The sequence below is a fragment of the Barbus barbus genome (genome assembly GCF_936440315.1).
Source record: "Barbus barbus genome assembly, chromosome: 25".
In the NCBI taxonomy this organism is placed as follows: domain Eukaryota; kingdom Metazoa; phylum Chordata; class Actinopteri; order Cypriniformes; family Cyprinidae; genus Barbus; species Barbus barbus.
In genome coordinates this window covers 30,725,306-30,749,229 of record NC_136753.1, presented here as the reverse complement: position 1 = coordinate 30,749,229, position 23,924 = coordinate 30,725,306, and the positions used below count along the sequence as shown (strand labels likewise).

General features: G+C 39.4%; 2 protein-coding genes across 6 annotated transcripts; both read right to left on the bottom strand.

The window, feature by feature from the left end:
* Positions 1-3,013: 3,013 nt before the first annotated feature.
* LOC306845018 (F-box/LRR-repeat protein 3-like) lies at positions 3,014-13,415 on the bottom strand. 5 transcript variants are annotated; one of them, XM_079377514.1, is made up of 5 exons: positions 13,304-13,415; positions 8,796-9,168; positions 8,590-8,712; positions 8,280-8,451; positions 3,014-5,153 (listed from the first exon to the last, which is right to left on the bottom strand). In XM_079377514.1, the coding sequence occupies exons 2-5, from the start codon at positions 9,165-9,167 to the stop codon at positions 4,513-4,515; spliced, it is 1,308 nt and encodes a 435-aa protein (XP_079233640.1). In that variant the 5' UTR covers position 9,168; positions 13,304-13,415; the 3' UTR covers positions 3,014-4,512. The 5 variants fall into 5 exon arrangements, with proteins under 5 accessions (XP_079233640.1, XP_079233642.1, XP_079233639.1 ...); XM_079377516.1 differs by lacking the exon at positions 13,304-13,415 and adding an exon at positions 12,369-12,390; XM_079377513.1 differs by lacking the exon at positions 13,304-13,415 and adding an exon at positions 11,566-11,780.
* Positions 13,304-23,526, bottom strand: LOC306845021 (WW domain-binding protein 4-like). The gene is made up of 10 exons (XM_079377519.1): positions 23,187-23,526; positions 22,992-23,064; positions 22,852-22,914; positions 21,699-21,825; positions 21,469-21,633; positions 21,329-21,396; positions 19,217-19,292; positions 17,930-18,141; positions 17,634-17,833; positions 13,304-14,047 (listed from the first exon to the last, which is right to left on the bottom strand). Coding segments are annotated over exons 1-10 (1,188 nt in total). The 5' UTR covers positions 23,189-23,526; the 3' UTR covers positions 13,304-13,845.
* Positions 23,527-23,924: the final 398 nt, after the last annotated feature.

Sequence of the window (23,924 nt, the reverse complement as noted above, 5' to 3'; positions counted from 1 at the left end):
ACCAATCAGTGCTGATTACTGAATAGGTTTTACCATTAAACTCTTCTTTTTGAACTGTAAATTTATTTATTTGACTTTGTGACTGTCAATATAACCACATTTTCATTTGTAATACAATTGTTTTTATATAAAGAATGATTTAAAATGGTTTCGACTGTCTAATTGGTTTTGTCTGTTGATCTTTGAGGATGTTTACAACCGTTTTAAACCAAATATGACCCAGAGAAATATTTGATGTTTTCCAAGACTGAATTTAAGGACAGGATTCAATCTGTCTGACAGTAAAACACACTTTTAATTAGGCATTTGTATTATTTTGCATTGGTAATGAGTAGTGGTTGGCCGATATATCAGCCGATGTTTGTCCATTTTCAAGTATCGGCACCGATACGTTTTTCTGATTGGCCGATATGTTCAGGAAACGCTTCATCATTCAGCAGGAAGTCAAGAATAAAAAGACAAATTCATTTTGAGAAGCAGCAGGCATAATTCTCTACTTTTTGAATGATAGTGAAACATTTTCAGAATACTGAATTGTGTATTTACTCCAATGTCAATGAAACATCCAATAACACAAACTAAAGCAGTTCTTTCATTCACAAAAGTTTATTCCAAAATAACAACTAAAACATTTACATCACATTGGTTTTTGTCTTTATGGATAAACTTCTATGCAGTCAAATACATCAAATCGAGCGATTAAACGCCTAAAAGAACAACATGACGCTTCATGACAAGCTTATATCACTATTCATTTACTGCAATGAAAATAATATAATAAAAATTAATCATCAGGAGAAATATTGACAACCGATAATCTCATATGTACATTTCTAAAATACATTTCTATATAAAGTGCAGGGAAATGCTCTGAATGGGATCTGCGTCCATGTCTGTAAAATATTGCTTGATAACTAACGAACCGAAGGAGGAGCACTGACAGAGGGGTTAACATCCATCGCAGATATGAGCATCCATCTCATCCATGAGCATCAAATCACGCCCAACACCGTCTGAAACGCCAGCGATCATCAGCACGACGACGACAGACTTCAGTATGATGAAAACCAATCAAATTAATTATGCACAAAAACACGCTGAACAATCTGATTTCCCTCAGCACTCCAACCGCTGAAAACAAGAGCTGACGGCATCTTCATCATCATCATCGGGCAGAAAACGGTGAAATCTGGAGATTCTTTCTGAAAAACCGGACGACTGATCAAGCTTTGACGAAATGAGTGTCTTCATTCTCAACTGTGATCGAGAAATGCACTATAACTCCAGTCAAACCAACCCGCTGACGGCCAGAAACAGTTATAGTTTTTAACATGATAAATCATGTTTTAATCATGACCACAATTTCTGCTTCTCTTGATTATATTAAAGCATAATCGTGCAATATTTGGTTATTTATCCTGAAAATGCTTCCTTTTAATTAGGCATTTGCGTTATCTAGCATTGGTAATGAGTAGTGTTGACCGATATATCGGCCGATATTTGACATTTTTCAAATATTGGCATCAGCCGATAAGTTTTTCTGTTTGGCCAATACAGTGAACAGTCAGAAGACATTAACAGTTCTGTCTAATACAGACAGAAGTCATCTAATAATCAGACATACTCTTAAAAATAAAGGTGCTTCAAAAGGTTCTTCAAGCGATGCCATAGAAGAACCATTTTTGGTTCCACAAAGAACCATCTCTTGCTTATGTTCTTATAATCTGAATAACCTTATTTGCCACAAAGAACCTTTTGTGAAACAGAAAGGTTCTTTATGGAACTATTTAGACAAAAAGGTTCTTCTATGGCAGTGGTTCCCAACCTGGGGGGGCGCCAGAGATCACAGCGGGGGCGCGGGAGCAGATATACTTTGAGGTAGGGCTGGGTGATAAAACGCTAACTATAATTATAGTGATATAATTTCCTCGATAAAACAAATTCGATAAATGTTCAATCTAATGTTTATGCGGCAAAAGCGGAACAAAACAGTGCTACTCATTTGAACCGCAGCACACAGACCATATCCGCTCGGTTCACACAGCGGCGCAGAGCGAGCGGACTAGAGGAGATGCGTTTACTCACCGATCACGCAACCAATAAACAGCGCTGAGATCCAGTGAGAAGCGCTTGAATTCCACAAAGAACACAAATGACTGGTATAAACTAGTATCAGTCGATACTAGTTTAAATCCAGATAAAACAGCGCTGACTAACAGCAGAAAAACACTGCGTGCAACGATACAGTCAGAAGGCTTTTCAATCTACAAATCGCCATCGTTTACCATAGATTTACTGTAGTAACACTAACTGCACCATGGTATTGTGCCAGAAATGTGGGGTATTTATATCAAATGTATTATATTAATGTATACGTGTATTAAATGTATTAAAAGAGTAATGGAATGGAATTAATAAAAGTCAGAAAAAGTTAATTTCACCAAATAAAAAAAGGTTGTTGCAATTTTTACAGATGTTACTGATTTTGATAATGAACACATTTACATCTGCATCTTAACTCAAACTACTACTGTCAACTCAATGTTAAATGTGCATTTCTAAGGCATGTATAAATATAATACGTGGGGGGGCATGAAAAAAAGGTTGTGCACCACTGTTCTATGGCATCGTGAAGCTCCTTTATTTATAAGAGTGTAGAATGTTAAACAAAGGAACTAAAAGCTGTACAAAAAAAGTACTATGATTGCTTTTATGTTATTAGTAATAGAAAAGCAAAATTTAAAAAACTTTCTCAATCGAATGCAAACAGGAGCGTTCAGCTTCACAAAATTTAACTCGTGATTTCAAACTATGCTGCACATTATTTGCCCGCTATCATATCCATGTCATTTTCACTGTGTGCTGTTCGTAACGTGAGTGTTACCTTGGCTTTAGTTGAGAAAATATGATTCAGTACACACAAACGTCCCAGAATGCCGAGTGCCCTGTTGCTTACAGCGATTACTTCCTCTCTCGCTCTCTCTCTTCATATATATATTATTTTATTTTTTTTAATGAAAAACACTGTAATAGGATTATAGAATCAAGCAGCTGTCATCTAAAGTATGTTTATTTTACATATAATTTTCAAATTATTTCAAATTTCTTAAATATTAATTAGAATAAATAAAAAAATGATATATATCGGCTTTATATCGGCCACCCTGCTCTCTAAGATATCGGCATTGGCTGTCAAAAAACCCATTCCCGGACGATCACCAGTAATGAGCTTCCACAAGCGTTCATTATCAAGCAATCGTTGTAATTTAGTGATCTCTATCGAGAGATTCTGTTCATGTCTGTTGTTTCCTGCGACTGAATCTGAAAACCTTGCGATGTTCCCTTGATTTGTGGTTATGTGAGAGTACTCTATAATAATATAACAATTACATTCTAATAATTCTGATATTATACTAAATAAAAGTTTAAAATAAAATAATTGTGATTATATTTTTGAGCTAAATCGTCAGTTATCGTACAGCCCTAGAATGAGTCACGAGTGCTTCTGAATCCATCTGGAACGAACAACAAGAGCAAATATAACAGAATCAAAACATGGTCCGATTCGCCTCGAGCTGAAACTTCATTTGGTAAAAGTGCTTAAAATCCAGGTCTCGCCTTCATCAGACGCCGATCCACCCGACACGAAGCATGAACAAACAAGCTGCTGAGAGAAAACACGTACATTTACACACTGCTGGCCAGAATGATGCCAACACCACTATCAACAGCTTTTTAAGTCAGTTATTTCTATCGTCTGCTGGAGTGTGTCAGTAGGAAATATCAGTTTACATCTCCAAACATTCATTTAGTCATTAATTGTAATAATCCAGAGAGATTTTAGAGATGTGATCTGATCATCATCAGTCTGTCTGGAATGACTTGAAGAAACAGAACAAACTGAGACTAAATCCAGAAGAACTGTGTCTCCAAGACGCTTCAAGAAACCTCCTGCAAAGCTACAGTACTGTTAACAGTTTTAGGCACTTGTGTAAAAATGCTGTAAAATGAGGATTCTGTCAAAAATAATGTCATAAATAGATTTGCTTTATCAATTAGCTTCTGTGAACTAAATTAAATCAACATTTGTTGTGAGCATGCTTTGTGTTTAAAGCAGCTTTTGTCCTCGGTGCTCTTGAGCAGAGTTTCTCAGGAGCTTTGCAGGAGCTTTCTTGAAGCAGAGACACAGTTCTTCTGGATTTAGTCTCAGTTTGTTCTGTTTCTTCATGTCATTCCAGACAGACTGATGATGATCAGATCAGATCTCTGTGTGGAGCACAAAAATCTCACTTATTACAATTAATGGCCAAATGAATGTTTCCTACTGACACACTACAGCAAAGACTTAAAACCATTTTATAGAAGGTGAAATCGAATCATTATGGCCGGCAGTGTATGAACACACACACGTGTCCGTCACTGCAACTAGAGAGTAGAAAACACGCGGCGAAGTGCATCTGGTAACGCTTCATCGCTTCGGATTCCAGATGTAGAAAAACACACAATGTGATTCTACCAGGTGGGCATCATGTCGGGGAACCAGACGCGGCCCAGGTGTTTGGACACTTCCCAGTGGATGTCGTCCGGCCCGTACTTGCTGTCGGGCACCAGCACCTCCTCCATGATGGACAGCTGCGTGAGCCGGCAGCCGCACATCTTGACGAACTCCACGAAGGCGCTGCAGGACACCTCGCACTCGCCCAGGCCGATGGCCGACAGCTGCCTGCAGCGCTCTGCGATGCGGATCAGCTCCTCGTCGAGGGGTCTCAGGCCGTTAGCGCACACCACCAGCTCCACCAGACGAGGGCAGGTCAGCCCCACTCGGCCCAGCACCTCCTTACTGACGGAGCGGCCGAAGTACAGGTGCGTGACGGGCACCTCGTCGCGGAAGAAGGGCCCGAACTCGTTCTCGTACAGGAAGAAGTACATGACCAGGTTGAACTTGGGCGAGTGGCGCACCATGGCGTCCCAGCTGCTCTTCTTGATGGAGTGGAACTGCTGGCCTGGGTTCTCGCTCACCACGTCGATGCGCAGGTGCTCCAGGTGAACGTGGCGCTCAGACGACAGCGCCAGCAGCAGGTCGTCGCTCAGCAGGTGGTAGTTGAGCGCTAGCTCGCGCAGACCGTGACACTGATCCGCCACGCACAGGATACCTGCGGCACAAACACACGCCGTTAGCAGCGTTGCCAACTTAGAGATTTTGTTGCTAAATTTAGCAACTTTTCAGACTACTCTAGCAACTTTTTCTTCCAAAAGCAACAAATTTATCTATTTTTAACATTTATTTGGCAACTTTTGATAAGTGACTCGAACGATAAAAAGGCACACATTTTCCATCTAAATTACACAAGAGGAGACCAAAGACGCCTCGCAGCACGCACATCACGTGAATTAAGCTATTTGCAACTGTTCACTTTAATAAAAATAATAATAATTGAACAATTTGATAATTGAATAATTGTTCCTTTATGACACACCTTGTTAGCTTGTCCCTGTGATTGTTGATCAGTTAGTAGTACACTGTAAGAAAAAGTATCTAGAAAAATGGAAAAAGTACTAGTAATTTTCCAGGACATTATCCGTTGTAACCCGAACACAAAATACAATGCATCATTTAAAAAGCAGGTTAACAAAAAAACAAACAAAACGTATTAATATTTACACAGTAGGCTATTTTTAAAGACTTTTCTTAGAGTGTAGCACACTAACTAACTATTAATGCACTGCTTAAAACTGAAATAGTTCAGAATGTGTAGTTTTACTAGTTTACTCACTAATTAGAGAACTTCAATTGTAATAGTTCAAAAACGTGTACTTTCAGTAATTGTATTTAAAAATTCAATTATTTATATTTTAATATTATATTATGCATTTATAAAATTATGAACAAATCTAATTTAACATACAAAATATATATTTTTTCCTGAGATTTTATGTAGTGACAATTTTGCGTCGTGATTACACAATGACGTCATCATCACAAAATGACATCATAGCGACAAATCGACCTTCCTTTATCAACTTCCTCTGAAAATGAGTTGGCAGCACTGGCCGTTAAGGTCCCTGCACACCGAGTCCGAAATTTTTGTGTGCGTTTTTCGTATTTTTCATATTCGTCATCCTATAAAAATGCTTGCTACAGATGCGAAAACGCAGAAAACCGAACCTGGTCCGATTTGGGTTTTTTTTAATGACGGACGAATGTTTCGGAGGCAGTGTGTAAACATGATTGACACGACGTGAGGTCTTATTTAATTTCGGACTCAGTGTGCAATGGCCTTTAGTCTCACTAGTGAACACGTCAGGACCAAGTGTTCTGCACGATTAATGGACTGCGTCTCGTCAGTAAAGCCGGTTCTGTGATCAGTAGTATCTCCATCATGTGCTTTCAGAGAGAGCAGCATCAATCTAATCACGCGATTATGAAATCGAAGCAATCGTCCTGCGATAATGACAGCTGTTGGCGTAGCTTCTCAATGAACTACGGCTCTGTGTAGTAAATGCTGCTCCTTCTGAAAATACCACATTTAATAACATGTTTTTACTCCAAACTCACTTCATAACATCAGTCGAGTGTTTGAAATAAATCCTCCTGTGAGATGATGTGGCTTCTTACACAGAATAAGACAAGCAACACATTTCATAGCATTCTAAGCAGCGATAAAGGCATTGCATTATTATCTACTTTATTATAATGAAAATGATAATAATAGAACTCAGATAAGCCATATATTGTCGTAGTTGTGTGTTTATTAGTCACGCTGAATCAATGAAAGCGGTTAAATCTTCTGTTTATTCAGCGAGTGCTATAGGGATCTCCTGGGTTTCTTCTGCGGGGCGTATTTAGAGTTTCTCTGGAGATTTACTACTGATCACAGAACCGTGCTTCACTGACAAGATGGCAGCTCAATAATCCTTAGTGTGTTTTATATTGTTCTTAGTAGTAGAATTCGTAGTATTATTATCATCTTTTTAATTTTTTCCTCCTTTTTTTACAGAAACACTGAATGACCAACAATATCTTAAGCAGCACCACCAGTCCTAAGTTCAGTTAAAATTACTAATGCATTCATACATGGTTTCCAAGTTTTAACTTAAATGAATCATTATATAATACTTGATTATCATATTATATTATAATGCTTGACTGAGTGATGTTAAGAGTGTATTTTCAGAAATGTATAAAGCTGTGCTATATTACACACATGCAGAGGTCTAGTTTAACTCAGACACTGATAATATTCTTCATCTTTTGCTGATTTGTAAGCATGCACTTCCTGCTAAAGCACAGCTTTGATAACTCACATTAATCACTCTGAGCCATTAACAGTGTTAATTAGGCACATTACGATCCCTACAAACTCACTGTTGTAATAGCATCGGATTCAAACGTCAGCATCAAAAGGTGGAGCTTTCGACAAGCTGAGTCATCATATTTATGTTTAAAAGCAACTTTAAGTCTTAATGTCTTCATGTCCTGTAGTCACAATTCAATTACAATTAATAACAATTAGTTCAAATAATGTATCAAAAGCAAATAATCAAATTGTGTTAAAAACCACAATTTATTAAAAACAATAGAGCTAATGTACATTACGCATTATAACAAAGGCCTGCAGAGGGCGCCAACGGCCTGACGATTGTTCTAATCGGATCTAATCCTTGTTTAATATTGATTAAACAATATTTATTATGTGGACATCAAAACGTGTAACTCAGAGGGTTTGAGCTTTTATTTTGAAATTGCGATGAACAGTTAGCATATTGAGAAAGATATTGATGTATTCTGTGTTTGTGTAGGTTTATAAATAATTTATCTTACAAATCTGATGAAATGGAGCACATTGTGTTCCCAGATGAGCGTTATAATAAACTCAAACAACATGCAGAGAAGAGTTTGAGACGCTCCACATGTAAATAATAACAGTTTGTGCGGAGCAGCGTTTACTCTGAACGGAGCCGCTCTCTGAGACGCACACACGTAACCTACACACATGTAAATAATTAAAGCACATATTAAACCTGCATCGCATATATATTTAAATGATTTGTAGTGTTTGTGAATTCACAATAGCATTATGGTTTATTATGGTTTTTAAATGGGTTTAATATATCATGCAGCCTACTCTCATTCATGGAATGCGCCACTTCCGGTATTTCGTTAGTTACTCGACACAGGAAAAATGCAAATATTCAAATAAACTTATTTTGTTCGTTCAGTATGAAACATGCCATGAAAGTGATTTTTGTGTTTGGATCTGGTGGATGTTGGCTCTGACCTGCAGGAGACACGTGCGGGCAGCTGCTCATCTTCAGCAGCTTCAGCGTGTCGCTGTTATTAGCCACCAGCACTTTGAGCGACGGGTCGTCCACCGGCGTGTCGTCGATCTTCAGGGATGACAGAGACTTCGAGTTCACGAACACCACCGTCAGCGCCGAGATGAAGTGAGACTGAGGAGACAAAACAACAGCCGATTCTAGACCTGAGAGATGGACAACTCCATTCAGAGCACTGAGAGAGTGTGTGTGTGTTTGTGTGTGTGTCTGTGTTCTGTGTGTGTGTGTGTCTGTGTTCTGTGTGACACGTACTTTGGGCAGTTCCATGAAGGAGGGTCGTGCGGTGGAGATCAGCCCGAGCGTCTTCAGAGAGCAGTTGACCAGCTGAGAGAGGATGTCACACGCTGCTTCTGCAGATTCAGTGCTGCTGTCCACCTGAAGACACACACACACACGTCAAGAACACGCGTCCCCCAGATCGAGCCGCAGTGACAGAGCACCTGTGTCGGTGGTCTCACCTTGAAGCTGACGTACTGCAGGTGGTTGGAGTGGCGCTTGATGATCTGCTTGATGAGGTCGGGGTGCGTGGCCTTCAGGTAGGAGCTGGCGGGCTGATTGAGCTCAAACTCGAAGCACCTCCAGAGCTCGGGCATGTGGAAGGCCTGGTTCCAGCCGCGGCACACCTGCGAGGCGAAGGCCCGGTCCAGCAGAGGTAGGTACTGGAAGATGTGCAGCAGGATCTCCTCGGGCAGCTGCGTCCAGTCCACAGCCTCGTCCTCAGAGTCGCCCCACCGGAGCCGCTTACAGAGCTCAGGGGCCCCGGGACCCGGCCCTGACACCGTTCCGCCGCCCTCCTCCACATTATCACCTCCCTTCTGGCCTCTTTTCATTCTGAAGACACACATTCAGAGGGGTTATGCACAGAAATCAATACTAGTTCACTACACACTGCATACTAGAGTTTGCTCGTTTGTAGTGCTGTCAAATGATTAATCACGATTAACACACATACAGTATTTGTTTTGAAAATATTTACATGTATATATTTATATTCATATAAATTTTATTACATGTAAATATGTGTCCCTGCAGCACAGAAGCAGTCATGAGTAACACAGGTATATCTGTAGCAATAGACAACAATACATTGTATGGATCAAAATTATACATTTCTCTTTTATGACAAAAATCATTAGGATATTAAGATCATGTTCCATGAAGATATTTAGTAAATTTCCTACCGTAAATATATCAAAACTTCATTTTTGATTAGTAATATGCATTGCTAAGAACTTCATTTGAACAACTTTAAAGGAGATTTTCTCAATATTTAGATTTTTTTGCTCCCTCAGATTCCAGATTTTCTAATAGTTGTATCTCAGACAAATATTGTGCTATCCTAACAAACCATACATCAATGGAGAGATGATTTATTCCGCTTCAGATGATGTATAAATCTCAATTTGAAATAATTGACCCTTATGACTGGTTTTGTGCTCCAGGGTCACATATTTAATATATAAACCTAGAATATTTGTATTAAATATATACATGCATGTGTGTGTATTTATACATATATAATAAATATACACAGTATACACATATATTATGTAAACAAAAACTTTTATTTTGGATGCGATTAATTGTTTGACAGCACTACTTCTTTGTTTATATTTTAATGCCGTCTACTGCAGACATGAAACAAGAAAGAGACTAAGTATATATATAAGAAAAGTACGCATACTAGAAAAATGCTACACTGTAGTCACATGACCTCGTCAGTGCTTGAGTCATTGATGATGGAGTCTGTGTTTAAGTCAGTCCGAGGCATCCTGTTAATATTTTTTCTAGTTAAAAACTATATTAAATTTAGTGAAAAACCAGATATTAAATAATGAGCAAAGAAAACGTTACTGAAAATGAAAGGTCATGTCAAGCACATTGCATTGTGGGATAGTATGTCAGTGCAGCGGTAGTAAATGAAGTGTTAGTGTGTTCTAGAGAACGCAGCCCATGTGAATGTTTATAAACACAGCTGTATTTCTCAGGAGCCAGTCCCAGTTTTTCCAGTTTATTTCGCTCAATTCTTCCGTCTTTAACTACCTGTGATTAAACCAGATCTGCTGATGTTCTGAGATCGTCTTATTCATCTGAAAACACTTGATGATTAACAGCAACGGCCACAAACACACTGGAGCATGAATTAAATAAACATGAAAGAGAAGAAAACGCCCGCCTGACTCCATCAATGAATCAAGCACCAGCTCTGCATGAGAACAACACCGTACAGACATTAATATTAATGAGGAACCAACCTGCATACTTTAAACACATTATTTCCTCTTTATGTTGTTCCTACATTCATTTGGAGATTCAATGTGGAATAAAGACAATATAAATACCAGGGCTGGGTTTTGACACAAATTTGACGATTTGATTCTCATTCCCAGCTTGAGACTCGATATGGATTATTTAGCATATATATCAGGTACAGTACAGTACAGTACAGGGAAAAACCTCATCTAATGCTGTCAAATATACAGAGAGTCAGCGGGTACTACATTACTATAATTACTATAATATTGAAGGTTAAAATTTACTTTGTATACAACCACTTCAATTATACTCAATGACGTTTTTATAATAATAAAGTTGCAATTAAATAATATTTCTACTCCTATTTTTTTTTTAAATATATATATATAAATATTTAAATGGCGACTGTCATAAAAACTTGACTGATTTATTCAAACATAAATTAGGCCTAAACATTGAAGAACAGTAAAAATATAATGAGTATGTTATATGGTGCATATATCCCAACACTAAATATGTTTTTATCGGAGGTAAATGTAACAGAAGCCAGTTTCCTCCACTGAATAAACTAATCGCGACTTTTTATCTCACAATTATGACTTTTTTTCTCAGAATTGCTTGATAGAGAAAAACACGCAAATAATTATTTGTTATAGCTCTAATTTGACAATTAATATCTAAGACTAGAGTGCAGGAGTCACGTGATTGTTGTGGTCACGTGGCTGACAGCCTCAGAGCAGCGCGAGCACTCCGCTAAACATCTGCAGACACGAGCTGAGGCGGGAAATGACGACAGAGACGGTTCGATCTGAACTGAAGCAGAATCCGGGCCATCTTTAGCATGTCTGTCAGTCCAGCTGATCTCGACGGGTTTAGCAGCGCTTAATCACACTAACGTTACTTGGGCTTATTTAGTCTCGTCTATCCAGAGCGGAGTGTCTCCGGTGGCTGTCGGTTCTGCGGGAACGGTACCTGTGTCGTAGTGCTGCCGGTGTTGCTTCGCTAGTGTTCGGTGTCGCCTCAGCCTGGGCCCGCGGTCCAATACTTCATCCGAGCGGCCCAACCGAACGCGATCATTGGCTCTCGGTCGACGCGATGTCGGCGGGCGGATCCACGAGCTCGGATCGGTCGGGTTAGGGATCGGTCGCTTCGAGTGTTTCCCGTCTGTCTTATGACCCAGTTGCTCCGCGGAGAAGCGCCCTTTCGCGGAAAATGGCGATGTGTTGTGCTTAGAGCGAGCGGTGCATTCTGGGTAATGCTGAGGAGTGCAGTTCCGCATGCTGCCGGCAGAGGGCGCTTCCCTCACTCTCACACACTGCACGTGTAGTATATACTCGGAACCGCGTACTAGTGTACTTCACTATTATTATTCTTTACTTGCTTAGGAAATACAAACGTGACCCTGGAGCACAAAACCAGTCATAAGCGTCAAAATTGAGGTTTCTACATCATCTGAATCTGAATGAATAATCTCTCCATTGATGTATGGTTTGTTATGATAGGACAATATTTGTCTGAGATACAACTATTAGAAAATCTGGAATCTGAGGGAGCAAAAAAATCTAAATATTGAGAAAATCTCCTTTAAAGTTGTTCAAATGAAGTTCTTAGCAATGCATATTACTAATCACAAATGAAGTTTTGATATATTTACGGTATATTTACTAAATATCTTCATGGAACATGATCTTAATATCCTAATGATTTTTGTCATAAAAGAGAAATGTATAATTTTGATCCATACAATGTATTGTTGGCTATTGCTACAGATATACCTGTGTTACTGATGACTGCTTCTGTGCTGCAGGGACAGGACTGTGAAAAAAACACAAGCAAAAAAGCCAGGGATTCAAGGATGGCCAAACAATACAAAGCAATTAAAATTCAAGAGAGAGAAAAAAGAATACATAAAATAAGTAAATAAATGAAAAATAAAATAAGCAGATCACATAAGAATAAACAATCTTTTCTACAAAACATTATTAAATAAAAATAATACAAAAACACCATAAAGTGAGCATACATTTAAAGTTTTAGTTGCCTTTTTGTTATTGGAGGTAGATTAATATCTTCTTGAAAGAAAGAAAAGTGTTTGGGGATCTGTATTGATGAGTAAGCTTAAAATAAATCTCTTTAACCTCATTTAAGAGTAGTTTGCTCTCACATTCTAACTCATCTCAAATAATAGGTTATAGTAGTTATTTTATTGTGTGTAAATACCTTTTTCTAACGTTGAGTGTTGAAATGTTACAGTTGTCATTTTTTGTGTCTATTTCAGCTTTATTCTTTAATATAACCCTTCCCCTCTATAGTACATTTATAAGACAAGACCTATTTGACATTCAAAGTAAATTACTCTAGAGTATCCATGAAAGAATTAAAGCCACATTTAAAGATCATGTGCAGGACAAGATACATAAATAAAAGGGAAGAGAGGATAAATATATAAAGTAAATAAAAAGGGGAGAAAATCCCAGTATATTAGTTTAGGAGAGAGGCGATGCATCGGGGTAGTGATAATGCTTCATCTATTTCCAGCAACACTGTTAAACACTTTTTGTTGCAATGTTATAAACTATTTCTGCTGACAAAATATCATTCATAGTTTCTATAAGAACAGATGATTTCAACTGAACCAATGACAGATCATCTCACGGGACATTCAGCCAATAAAACAACAGAAAGCACTCGTGACATGTGGCCTACATACCAGACAGTAGTCAGTTTGTCAGCTGAAGTCGTATTGTTTTAGTTTAGCGATGATGATGAACTCTGTTTGGCTTGTAATGCTGTGACAGGCGTTCTGTGGATTGTTGATGTGGGTGTGGAGAGCGGCTATCATCGAGGCACTGAGCCTATCAGACGCTCACAGAAACATTCATGACACGCCAACATCATCATCCGCTCTGAATCATGTTGATATGAGGCTTATAACCCTTCTCAGAGCGTCAAGAACATTACAGGAGACTAAACACAGTGAAGAAACTGATGCAGTTTTACTGTAAAACCTGTTTTAATGTGATTTGAGATGAGTCCAGATTCAGTGTCTAATTAAACTATGGCTTTTATTCTTCATGACAACATTTTCATCACAAATATTGTAAAACACACTCGAAACAAAACTGATGCATGGAAATCTTCACAAAGAAGCAGGTGAAGGCAGTTAAAGCGTCCCCTGCCAGTAATATATAAAACACTTCTAAAGCAAGACCTGAAGACTGGTCTCTGTCCTACAGTCCCCTGGAGAAGCTTCTACTCGTCTGTTTCTCTCTGCCGGAGACTCCTGGATTTGCCGTTCTCGGGCTTCCTCTTCTTGAAGGTGGCTCCGGCGCTGCTCTCAGGCCCCAGGGACGTGATGGTGCGCTCCTTGAATCTGGCCCTGGGCTCCGGAGGGACGTCGGCGGGAGTCTGAGCGATGCTTTCTATCTGCGGCAGCTGCAGATCCACCTTCTCGCTGCAGAGCAGAACACACACGGACATCAGGAGCTGGATGCAGTGATAGAGACAGCTCTGGTGCTTCAGGATTTCACTGAACATGACGACGTGTGAATTATAAAACAAACCCACTGATAAATGTCAAGTCAGCTTTATTTATATAGTGCTTTTAATAATACAGATTGTGTCAAAGCAGCTTTACAGTATCAAATAAGAAAATAGTGGGTCAATAATGCAGAAGGACAATAGCAAACACTCCAATCTAATCTTTAAAGTCGCAAGGAAACATAAGTAGCAACATCTTTTCTTCCACATTGTGAAGAAATGTATTATCTATCGCACCCTACAGAACGCATTATTGCAAATTATACTCTTTTGAATTAGACATCATTGCACACAAGACTTCACTGGTTTATTTACAAAGCTTTGTTGGGCTTATTACCTGAATATTATCTTCAAAACGATTAATCGCATACAAAATAAAAGTTTTTGTTTACATAATACGCGTGTTGTATACATTTATTAGGTATACATTAACACACACAGTATATATTTTGTATACATTATTTATAAATATATTTAATATATAAACATAACATTTTTCTTAAATATTCATGCACGTGTGTGTATTTATATATACATAAATATTCCAGTATATTTACAGTACATTGCTCTGACCTTGACTTGTGAATGTTTTAACAGATTTTATTCTTTTTTTATGTGTTTTATGTATTGTAATGTATGTTTCTCAGGAGATATTAATTCTCCTGCCAGGCTGTTACTGAAAATAATAACTTGTTCTTAATTAACTTGCCTGGTTAAGTAAAAGTTAAATAAATAAATCATAAAAGAAAAGAAAACAAATGTAGGATGGAACTCAGTTCTAGGCACTGGTTGTTGATTGGATGTCAGACTGAAGGAAATGTAGATTCAGGTCTGTACAGTAGAGAGCAGCTCAAACTAATCACATGAAGAATATGACGCAGGAGAAGAAAGTTCAGCACTATTCAGCAATAACTACAATCAAACACGTCATTTTTGATTATAAGTATAATTGAATCGGATCAGTGAAGGTCAGCAGCAAAGATATTGGTTAATAAAATAGGATTAAATACATAAACGATATTTGTCTTATTAAACATATCTAATTATTGTAGGTTTGTATAATATTCTGAGTTTGTATTTGACTGTTTTGATTGATTGTGAGGAACACTGAATGTGTTTTAGTGCAGGTGAGATGAGTAAATACATGTTGATATTTAGTCTAGAACTACAGTAAGAGCATGTTGATATTTAGTCTAGAACTACAGTAAGATCATGTTGATATTTAGTCTAGAACTACAGTAAGATAATCATGTTGATATTTAGTCTAGAACTACAGTAAGATCATGTTGATATTTAGTCTAGAACTACAGTAAGATAATCATGTTGATATTTAGTCTAGAACTACAGTAAGATCATGTTGATATTTAGTCTAGAACTACAGTAAGATAATCATGTTGATATTTAGTCTAGAACTACAGTAAGAGCATGTTGATATTTAGTCTAGAACTACAGTAAGATCATGTTGATATTTAGTCTAGAACTACAGTAAGATAATCATGTTGATATTTAGTCTAGAACTACAGTAAGATAATCATGTTGATATTTAGTCTAGAACTACAGTAAGATCATGTTGATATTTAGTCTAGAACTACAGTAAGATAATCATGTTGATATTTAGTCTAGAACTACAGTAAGATCATCATGTTGATATTTAGTCTAGAACTACAGTAAGATCATCATGTTGATATTTAGTCTAGAACTACAGTAAGATCATGTAGATATTTAGTCTAGAACTACAGTAAGATCATGTAGATACTTAGTCTAGAACTACAGTAAGATCATGATGATATTTAGTCTAGAACTACAGTAAGATCATGTAGATATTTAGTCTAGAACTACAGTAAGATCATGTTGATATTTAGTCTAGAACTACAGTAAGATCATGTAGATACTTAGTCTAGAACTACAGTAAGATCATGTAGATATTTAGTCTAGAACTACAGTAAGATCATGTTGATATTTAGTCTAGAACTACAGTAAGATCATGTTGGTATTTAGTCTAGAACTACAGTAAGATCATGTAGATATTTAGTCTAGAACTACAGTAAGATCATGTTGGTATTTAGTCTAGAACTACAGTAAGATCATGTAGATATTTAGTCTAGAACTACAGTAAGATCATGTAGATATTTAGTCTAGAACTACAGTAAGATCATGATGATATTTAGTCTAGAACTACAGTAAGATCATGATGATATTTAGTCTAGAACTACAGTAAGATCATGTAGATATTTAGTCTAGAACTACAGTAAGATCATGTTGGTATTTAGTCTAGAACTACAGTAAGATCATGTAGATATTTAGTCTAGAACTACAGTAAGATCATGATGATATTTAGTCTAGAACTACAGTAAGATCATGTAGATATTTAGTCTAGAACTACAGTAAGATCATGTTGGTATTTAGTCTAGAACTACAGTAAGATCATGTTGATATTTAGTCTAGAACTACAGTAAGATCATGTTGGTATTTAGTCTAGAACTACAGTAAGATCATGTTGATATTTAGTCTAGAACTACAGTAAGATCATGTTGATATTTAGTCTAGAACTACAGTAAGATCATGTTGATATTTAGTCTAGAACTACAGTAAGATCATGTAGATATTTAGTCTAGAACTACAGTAAGATCATGTTGGTATTTAGTCTAGAACTACAGTAAGATCATGTTGATATTTAGTCTAGAACTACAGTAAGATCATGTAGATATTTAGTCTAGAACTACAGTAAGATCATGTTGGTATTTAGTCTAGAACTACAGTAAGATCATGTTGATATTTAGTCTAGAACTACAGTAAGATCATGTAGATATTTAGTCTAGAACTACAGTAAGATCATGTAGATATTTAGTCTAGAACTACAGTAAGATCATGATGATATTTAGTCTAGAACTACAGTAAGATCATGTAGATATTTAGTCTAGAACTACAGTAAGATCATGTAGATATTTAGTCTAGAACTACAGTAAGATCATGATGATATTTAGTCTAGAACTACAGTAAGATCATGTAGATATTTAGTCTAGAACTACAGTAAGATCATGTAGATATTTAGTCTAGAACTACAGTAAGATCATGTAGATATTTAGTCTAGAACTACAGTAAGATCATGTTGATATTTAGTCTAGAACTACAGTAAGATCATGTAGATATTTAGTCTAGAACTACAGTAAGATCATGTTCACACACAACACTCTGCACTTACTCCTGATTTCTCTCAACACCAGAGCTGTCACTCAATACATCAGAAACACAGGAACTGGCGTTACTTATTTGAAAAAGTAACTCAGATATTTCCTTCTAAATTAAAAAAGTAATCCGTTACTTTACTAGTTACTTTAAAAAGTAATCTAATTACGTTACTTGTAATGCGTTTCCCCCAGCACTGCTTTAGCTTTAGAAAAACTGATCTGGTTTCTCTTCCGTATTTGACATCACAAACACACTGCGGTGATCTGAGCAGCGTCAGATGAGTTTAAATCATAAGATCACGTGTGTCTTACTATGGATCCTCCTGTGGCTGGATTTTTTCCCAGGCTCCGTATGGATTGGTCTTTCTGGGTCTCTTCACAGGCGTCTCGACCACTTTCACTGCATCAGTCACGGCCGAATCTTCCCGTTTCTCCTCACCGTTTCCTCCATCATCTGAGCTCCTCTCTCCTCCATCGTCCGCTGATGTTTGGAGCAGCTCTTCTTTTCTCTTCTGTGTGGAGATTAAACACACAGAAGTGTTGTTCTGAGAGTGTTTATGATGTTGTACAGCGAGTGTTTATGACATACGCGAGTGTGAACGTCTCACCCTGAAACTGATCTTCGGGGCGCTGATTTGTGTGGTTTGGTCTGGTTCTGGTGTGTCTTTAGGAGGGCCGGACGTGTCTACAGCTCCAGACACAGACTCAGACTGAGGAGGAGACGGATCTTCTGCTGCTCGCACCTCCTCACGAGGAGAATCAACACCAGGAGGAGCAACTTCCTCTGAACTGAAATCATCCGGTTTCTCCCAACTGGATTCTGCTCAGGATGAGACAAACAGGTTTAGAAAGAAAAGCCTGACACATGAAATAACAGTCAGGAAAATCTAATGTTTAGAAATGGAACACAATATGGAACATTTATAATTTAAAAAATATATATTTTTATGTTTTGTATCAACATACTTAATTCATCATGGCTCATATAGTCTGATACAGTGAGAATATGGAGGAAAAAACTGCTCAAATTTATTCAGAGACTCAAACGGAGCAAAAATATGAATTTGCTGCAGATGCTGATATTTCTGATGAAATCCTGATGCTTGTAATGTAAATCAGTGAGATCTTTATAACAGTAGAGCAGATACTAACATAAAATGATCTAAATATCAGACTATTTCTCCAATAATATATCCCAGTAAAATGAGATGTAAATGATCCAAACATATAATGCAATGCTGATTGAGAGATGAAGAAATAAACGCTCCTCAGAAGATGTGAGATGAAGATCATTCCTCCGCTGAGGAACAGTGAAAGTAAAGCTTCTGGAAACAAACGCTCCTCAAAAGATCCTGATGATCAGATTTGAGACGCACTGATTTATCTAGAAAAAGATTGATGGAGAATCAAGTAAAGCTGAGCTGCTTCAGTCCAGTAAGAGTTCAGGTGGTGATGGCGCAGTGGATAAGACACATGCCTTTGGCGTGAGAGACCCGGGTTCGAATCCACTGTGAGACACCAATGTGTCCCTGAGCAAGACACTTAACCCCTAGTTGCTCCAGAGGCGTGCGACCTCTGACATATATAGCAATTGTAAGTCGCTTTGGATAAAAGCGTCAGCTAAATGAATAAATGTAAATCTGGAGATATGCCTGCAGTTATTCTGACGCTTACTTGATTAAAATCAGTCAAGATTTGACACTGAAGCAGCCGCTGAACAATTACACTAAAAGAGCATTTACTGGAAAAACTCTAAACTATCAATCAGAAGACGGGTTTGACAAAGTTTGATCATGCTGATCATTTACAGTACGCTTTATAGGGTTATGCACTGTCTAATGCATACTATGATGATGTGAAGCTGAATGTGTTCAGATGTTTGAATGTTTTCTCACCGCCCGTCTCAGTGTTGTAGTAGTACATGTATCCATCAGGACTCACAGCCTCTATCCAAGCACCGCCTGACAGATCCTGCAGCATGCAAACATGATGTCAGATCTGAACATGGGAACCTGAGACTCGCAGACAGACTCGCAGAGTCACAGACAGACTCACAGAGTCACAGACAGACTCGCAGACAGACTCAAAGAGTCGCAGACAGACTCGCAGACAAACTCGCAGACAGACTCGCAGACAGACTCAGAGTCACAGACAGACTCAGAGTCGCAGACAGACTCGCAGACAGACTCGCAGACAGACTCACAGACAGACTCGCAGACAGACTCACAGAGTCACAGACAGACTCACAGTCACAGACCGACTCGCAGACAGACTCACAGAGTCACAGACAGAGTCACAGACAGAGTCACAGACAGAGTCACAGACAGAGTCACAGACAGACTCACAGACAGACTCACAGAGTCACAGACAGACTCGCAGACAGACTCACAGAGTCACAGACAGACTCGCAGACAGACTCGCAGACAGACTCACAGACAGACTCACAGAGAGACTCACAGAGTCACAGACAGACTCACAGAGTCACAGACAGACTCGCAGACAGACTCACAGAGTCACAGACAGACTCGCAGACAGACTCACAGTCACAGACAGACTCACAGACAGACTCGCAGACAGACTCACAGAGTCGCAGACAGACTCGCAGACAGACTCAGAGTCACAGACAGAGTCACAGACAGACTCGCAGACAGACTCACAGACAGACTCACAGACAGACTCACAGACAGACTCACAGAGTCACATACAGACTCACAGACAGACTCACAGACTGACTCGCAGACAGACTCACAGACAGACTCACAGACAGACTCAGAGTCACAGACAGACTCACAGACAGACTCGCAGACAGACTCGCAGAGTCACAGACAGACTCGCAGACAGACTCGCAGACAGAGTCACAGACAGACTCACAGAGTCGCAGACAGACTCGCAGACAGACTCGCAGAGTCGCAGACAGACTCACAGAGTCACAGACAGACTCACAGAGTCACAGACAGACTCACAGACAGACTCGCAGACAGACTCGCAGACAGACTCACAGAGTCACAGACAGACTCACAGACAGACTCACAGAGTCACAGACAGACTCACAGATAGACTCACAGACAGACTCGCAGACAGACTCGCAGACAGACTCACAGAGTCACAGACAGACTCACAGACAGACTCACAGAGTCACAGACAGACTCACAGATAGACTCACAGACAGACTCACAGAGTCGCAGACAGACTCACAGAGTCACAGACAGACTCACAGAGTCACAGACAGACTCACAGACAGACTCGCAGACAGACTCACAGAGTCACAGACAGACTCACAGACAGACTCACAGACAGACTCGCAGACAGACTCGCAGACAGACTCACAGAGTCACAGACAGACTCACAGACAGACTCACAGACAGACTCACAGAGTCGCAGACAGACTCACAGAGTCACAGACAGACTCACAGAGTCACAGACAGACTCGCAGACAGACTCGCAGACAGACTCACAGAGTCACAGACAGACTCACAGACAGACTCACAGACAGACTCACAGAGTCGCAGACAGACTCACAGAGTCACAGACAGACTCACAGAGTCACAGACAGACTCACAGACAGACTCGCAGACAGACTCGCAGACAGACTCACAGAGTCACAGACAGACTCACAGACAGACTCACAGTCACAGACAGACTCACAGACAGACTCACAGACAGACTCGCAGACAGACTCGCAGACAGACTCACAGAGTCACAGACAGACTCACAGACAGACTCACAGAGTCACAGACAGACTCACAGATAGACTCACAGACAGACTCACAGTCACAGACAGACTCGCAGACAAACTCACAGAGTCACAGACAGACTCACAGATAGACTCACAGACAGACTCGCAGACAGACTCGCAGAGTCACAGACAGACTCGCAGACAGACTCACAGAGTCACAGACAGACTCGCAGACAAACTCACAGAGTCACAGACAGACTCGCAGACAAACTCACAGAGTCACAGACAGACTCGCAGACAAACTCACAGAGTCACAGACGGGCAGCTTTACCTGCATTTGTCCCGCGGCCGATGACGAGCTCTCGTCCACAAACCCGTCCGGTTTCTCCCACCGAGACTCTGAGATCAAACACACAGTGAGTGACGAAGAACACGGCTGGACACGTGTGTGCGTCTCAAACATCAGCTCACCTCCAGTGTTGGTGTTGTAGAAATACTCCAGGCCGTCGTTTGTGTTTCCTCTCACCCAGATGTCTGTCCGGTTGCCACAGCTGCTCTGTGATGGGACACTCGCCTTCAGTTTCTTGGGTTTTTTCTGCGTTTTAGCAGGAGCTTCTGACGGAGCCACACTCTCACCTGTAGAGACAGAAGAACCGTGAGGAGCAGCATTATCTCTCTCACTCACACACACACACACACACCTGACGATTGACCCGCCAGCCTCTTCAGATCCTCCTCATACGCCTTCAGAGCCGCTTCCTCCATCGCTACGAACTGCTTCAACATCTTCTGCTCCTGCTTGGCCTTCGCCAGACTTTTCTTCCTAATCTATCATGAACATTGACGAGATCATATGAGCTCTGCCGGCCAACCAGAGAGCATCTCTCACACACACACTCTTATCTTCACACACACGCAGCTCGGACAGCAGCAGCGGCCAACATGCTGTTTACTACAGATCACACCCACTGCATCCAACAACACACACACACCGTATCCCATAATGCAAAGCACTGGAGCTTCCATCTGCAGTGAATGAATGAGCAGGAGCTCAAATCAATCAGTTTAAAGAACATCTCCTTGAAATGGCAAGAAAAGTTTTTTTGCATAAAATTTAAATAAAAAGCAAAATAATTATATTTCTGAGATGATGACTCATGAAATGAAACATAACGAGGTCATGTGACACTGACTCGTTCACTGTATGGATACGGTGCGATACACACTGAATAATATTAAATACATTTTGCTGCTTTATTGTGACGTACTCATCGTATCGTGTGTGAGTGGAATCCAGATATTATCATACAAAGAAATATTTTTTTATTATTATTTTCTGCTATTTTTATTTTCTTACTTTCTAATTGTGATGTGGCGTCTATCAGAGCAAAAAGGCTTCTTTATTCATTACAAGAGCAGATGTGCACAGACAAATCATTTATACTATTCACAGATTCTCGTTAGGTTTCATTTTTTGGCAATAAAGATATGAAAAATGTAAAATAAAATAAACAGCAATATTCCTTAAAACAGTAAGAATAGTCTATTCTGATATCATGGTGAATAAAAAAAAATATATAAAAACAAAAAGAAGATTCTTCTTCATTCCTTGCCACTGGAAGTGGAAGATCTAGTCCAGTGCATTCTGGGATGGCGGAGCTGTACTGTGCTGCACATCTAGAAGATCATCAGTGCATTTGAAGCATACATGTGCATAGTGAGTACAGTAATATACAACAGAAGCAGAGAGAACAGACTCAAACTAGACTGCAGTACGCACTGTGAAGTGTGCAGTACGCAGTGTGCACTACACTAGTGTTGTATTCTGAGCACAGCAGGTCGTGTTTTACTCACGTCTGCGATTTTGGCCGCAACATTTTCTTTGTGATTCTTTCCTCTCTCGTGGAACTCGACACACTGCGAGAAAAACATCCTGTTTATGAATATACTGCATTTATGAAATATCTGTAATATATATAGCTGGATTCACTCACGGGTTTATTATCCGCGATCCAGCATTTGCAGTACTGACAGAACTTCCTCGGCTGGGATTTCCAGTAATCAGCCCTTAATTACAAACACAAACAAACAAAGATTAATTATTATATTTACACCGCGATCGCGACTGCATTAACGTACAGCCGCGCGACTTCTTTAAACGTCTGATTAAAATGCTCGTGATTACTCACATTTTGAAGGATGAAAGCTTCAAATCCTATAAATGTAGGTAAATGTTTTAGTGAAATCTACATGCTCACTGATGAGTGCTCACTGCTGGCGCTTCGAAACGACGTCACTGATGGCGCGACAAAGTTTGAAGCCGGATCTGAAATGCTCGACTAAAACAAGACTGAAAAATACGATAGTAAAAGATTGCTCAGTAATTTTAAACAACGTTAAAACTATAAAACTGTATCTCACAATCACACTTTATGAACTCTAAGCAACTCTAACTAAACTGTGCCTATAAGAGGCCCTCAGGCGGCGCTCTCATCAGGACTCCCATATGGTCTAGCGGTTAGGATTCCTGGTTTTCACCCAGGCGGCCCGGGTTCGACTCCCGGTATGGGAAGGTGCTTTTTTTCTTGAATTATCAAGATAACTCATATTTAAAGTTACTGATGTTCATGGTTAATCATGCTAGGGTGAATTGAGGTGGGATATTTAGGTTTGATTGTACTGTGCTCAAGGGGTTTGCACTGTTAGAGCATATCACTGGTTCTTAAAGGGACAGTATCTCTGTAAATAATAAAATAGTCTTGGTTGATGCAATATGACACTGGTGGGTGTGGCCACACTTCAAAAGAGCTCTGCGTTATGATGAAAGGAAGAAAACCCTTCGACATAAGATTTTCATTTCTAAATTATAAGGTTGCTCATTAAATGCAACCTAAATGTGAACACTAATTGCGGAACACACAACACTA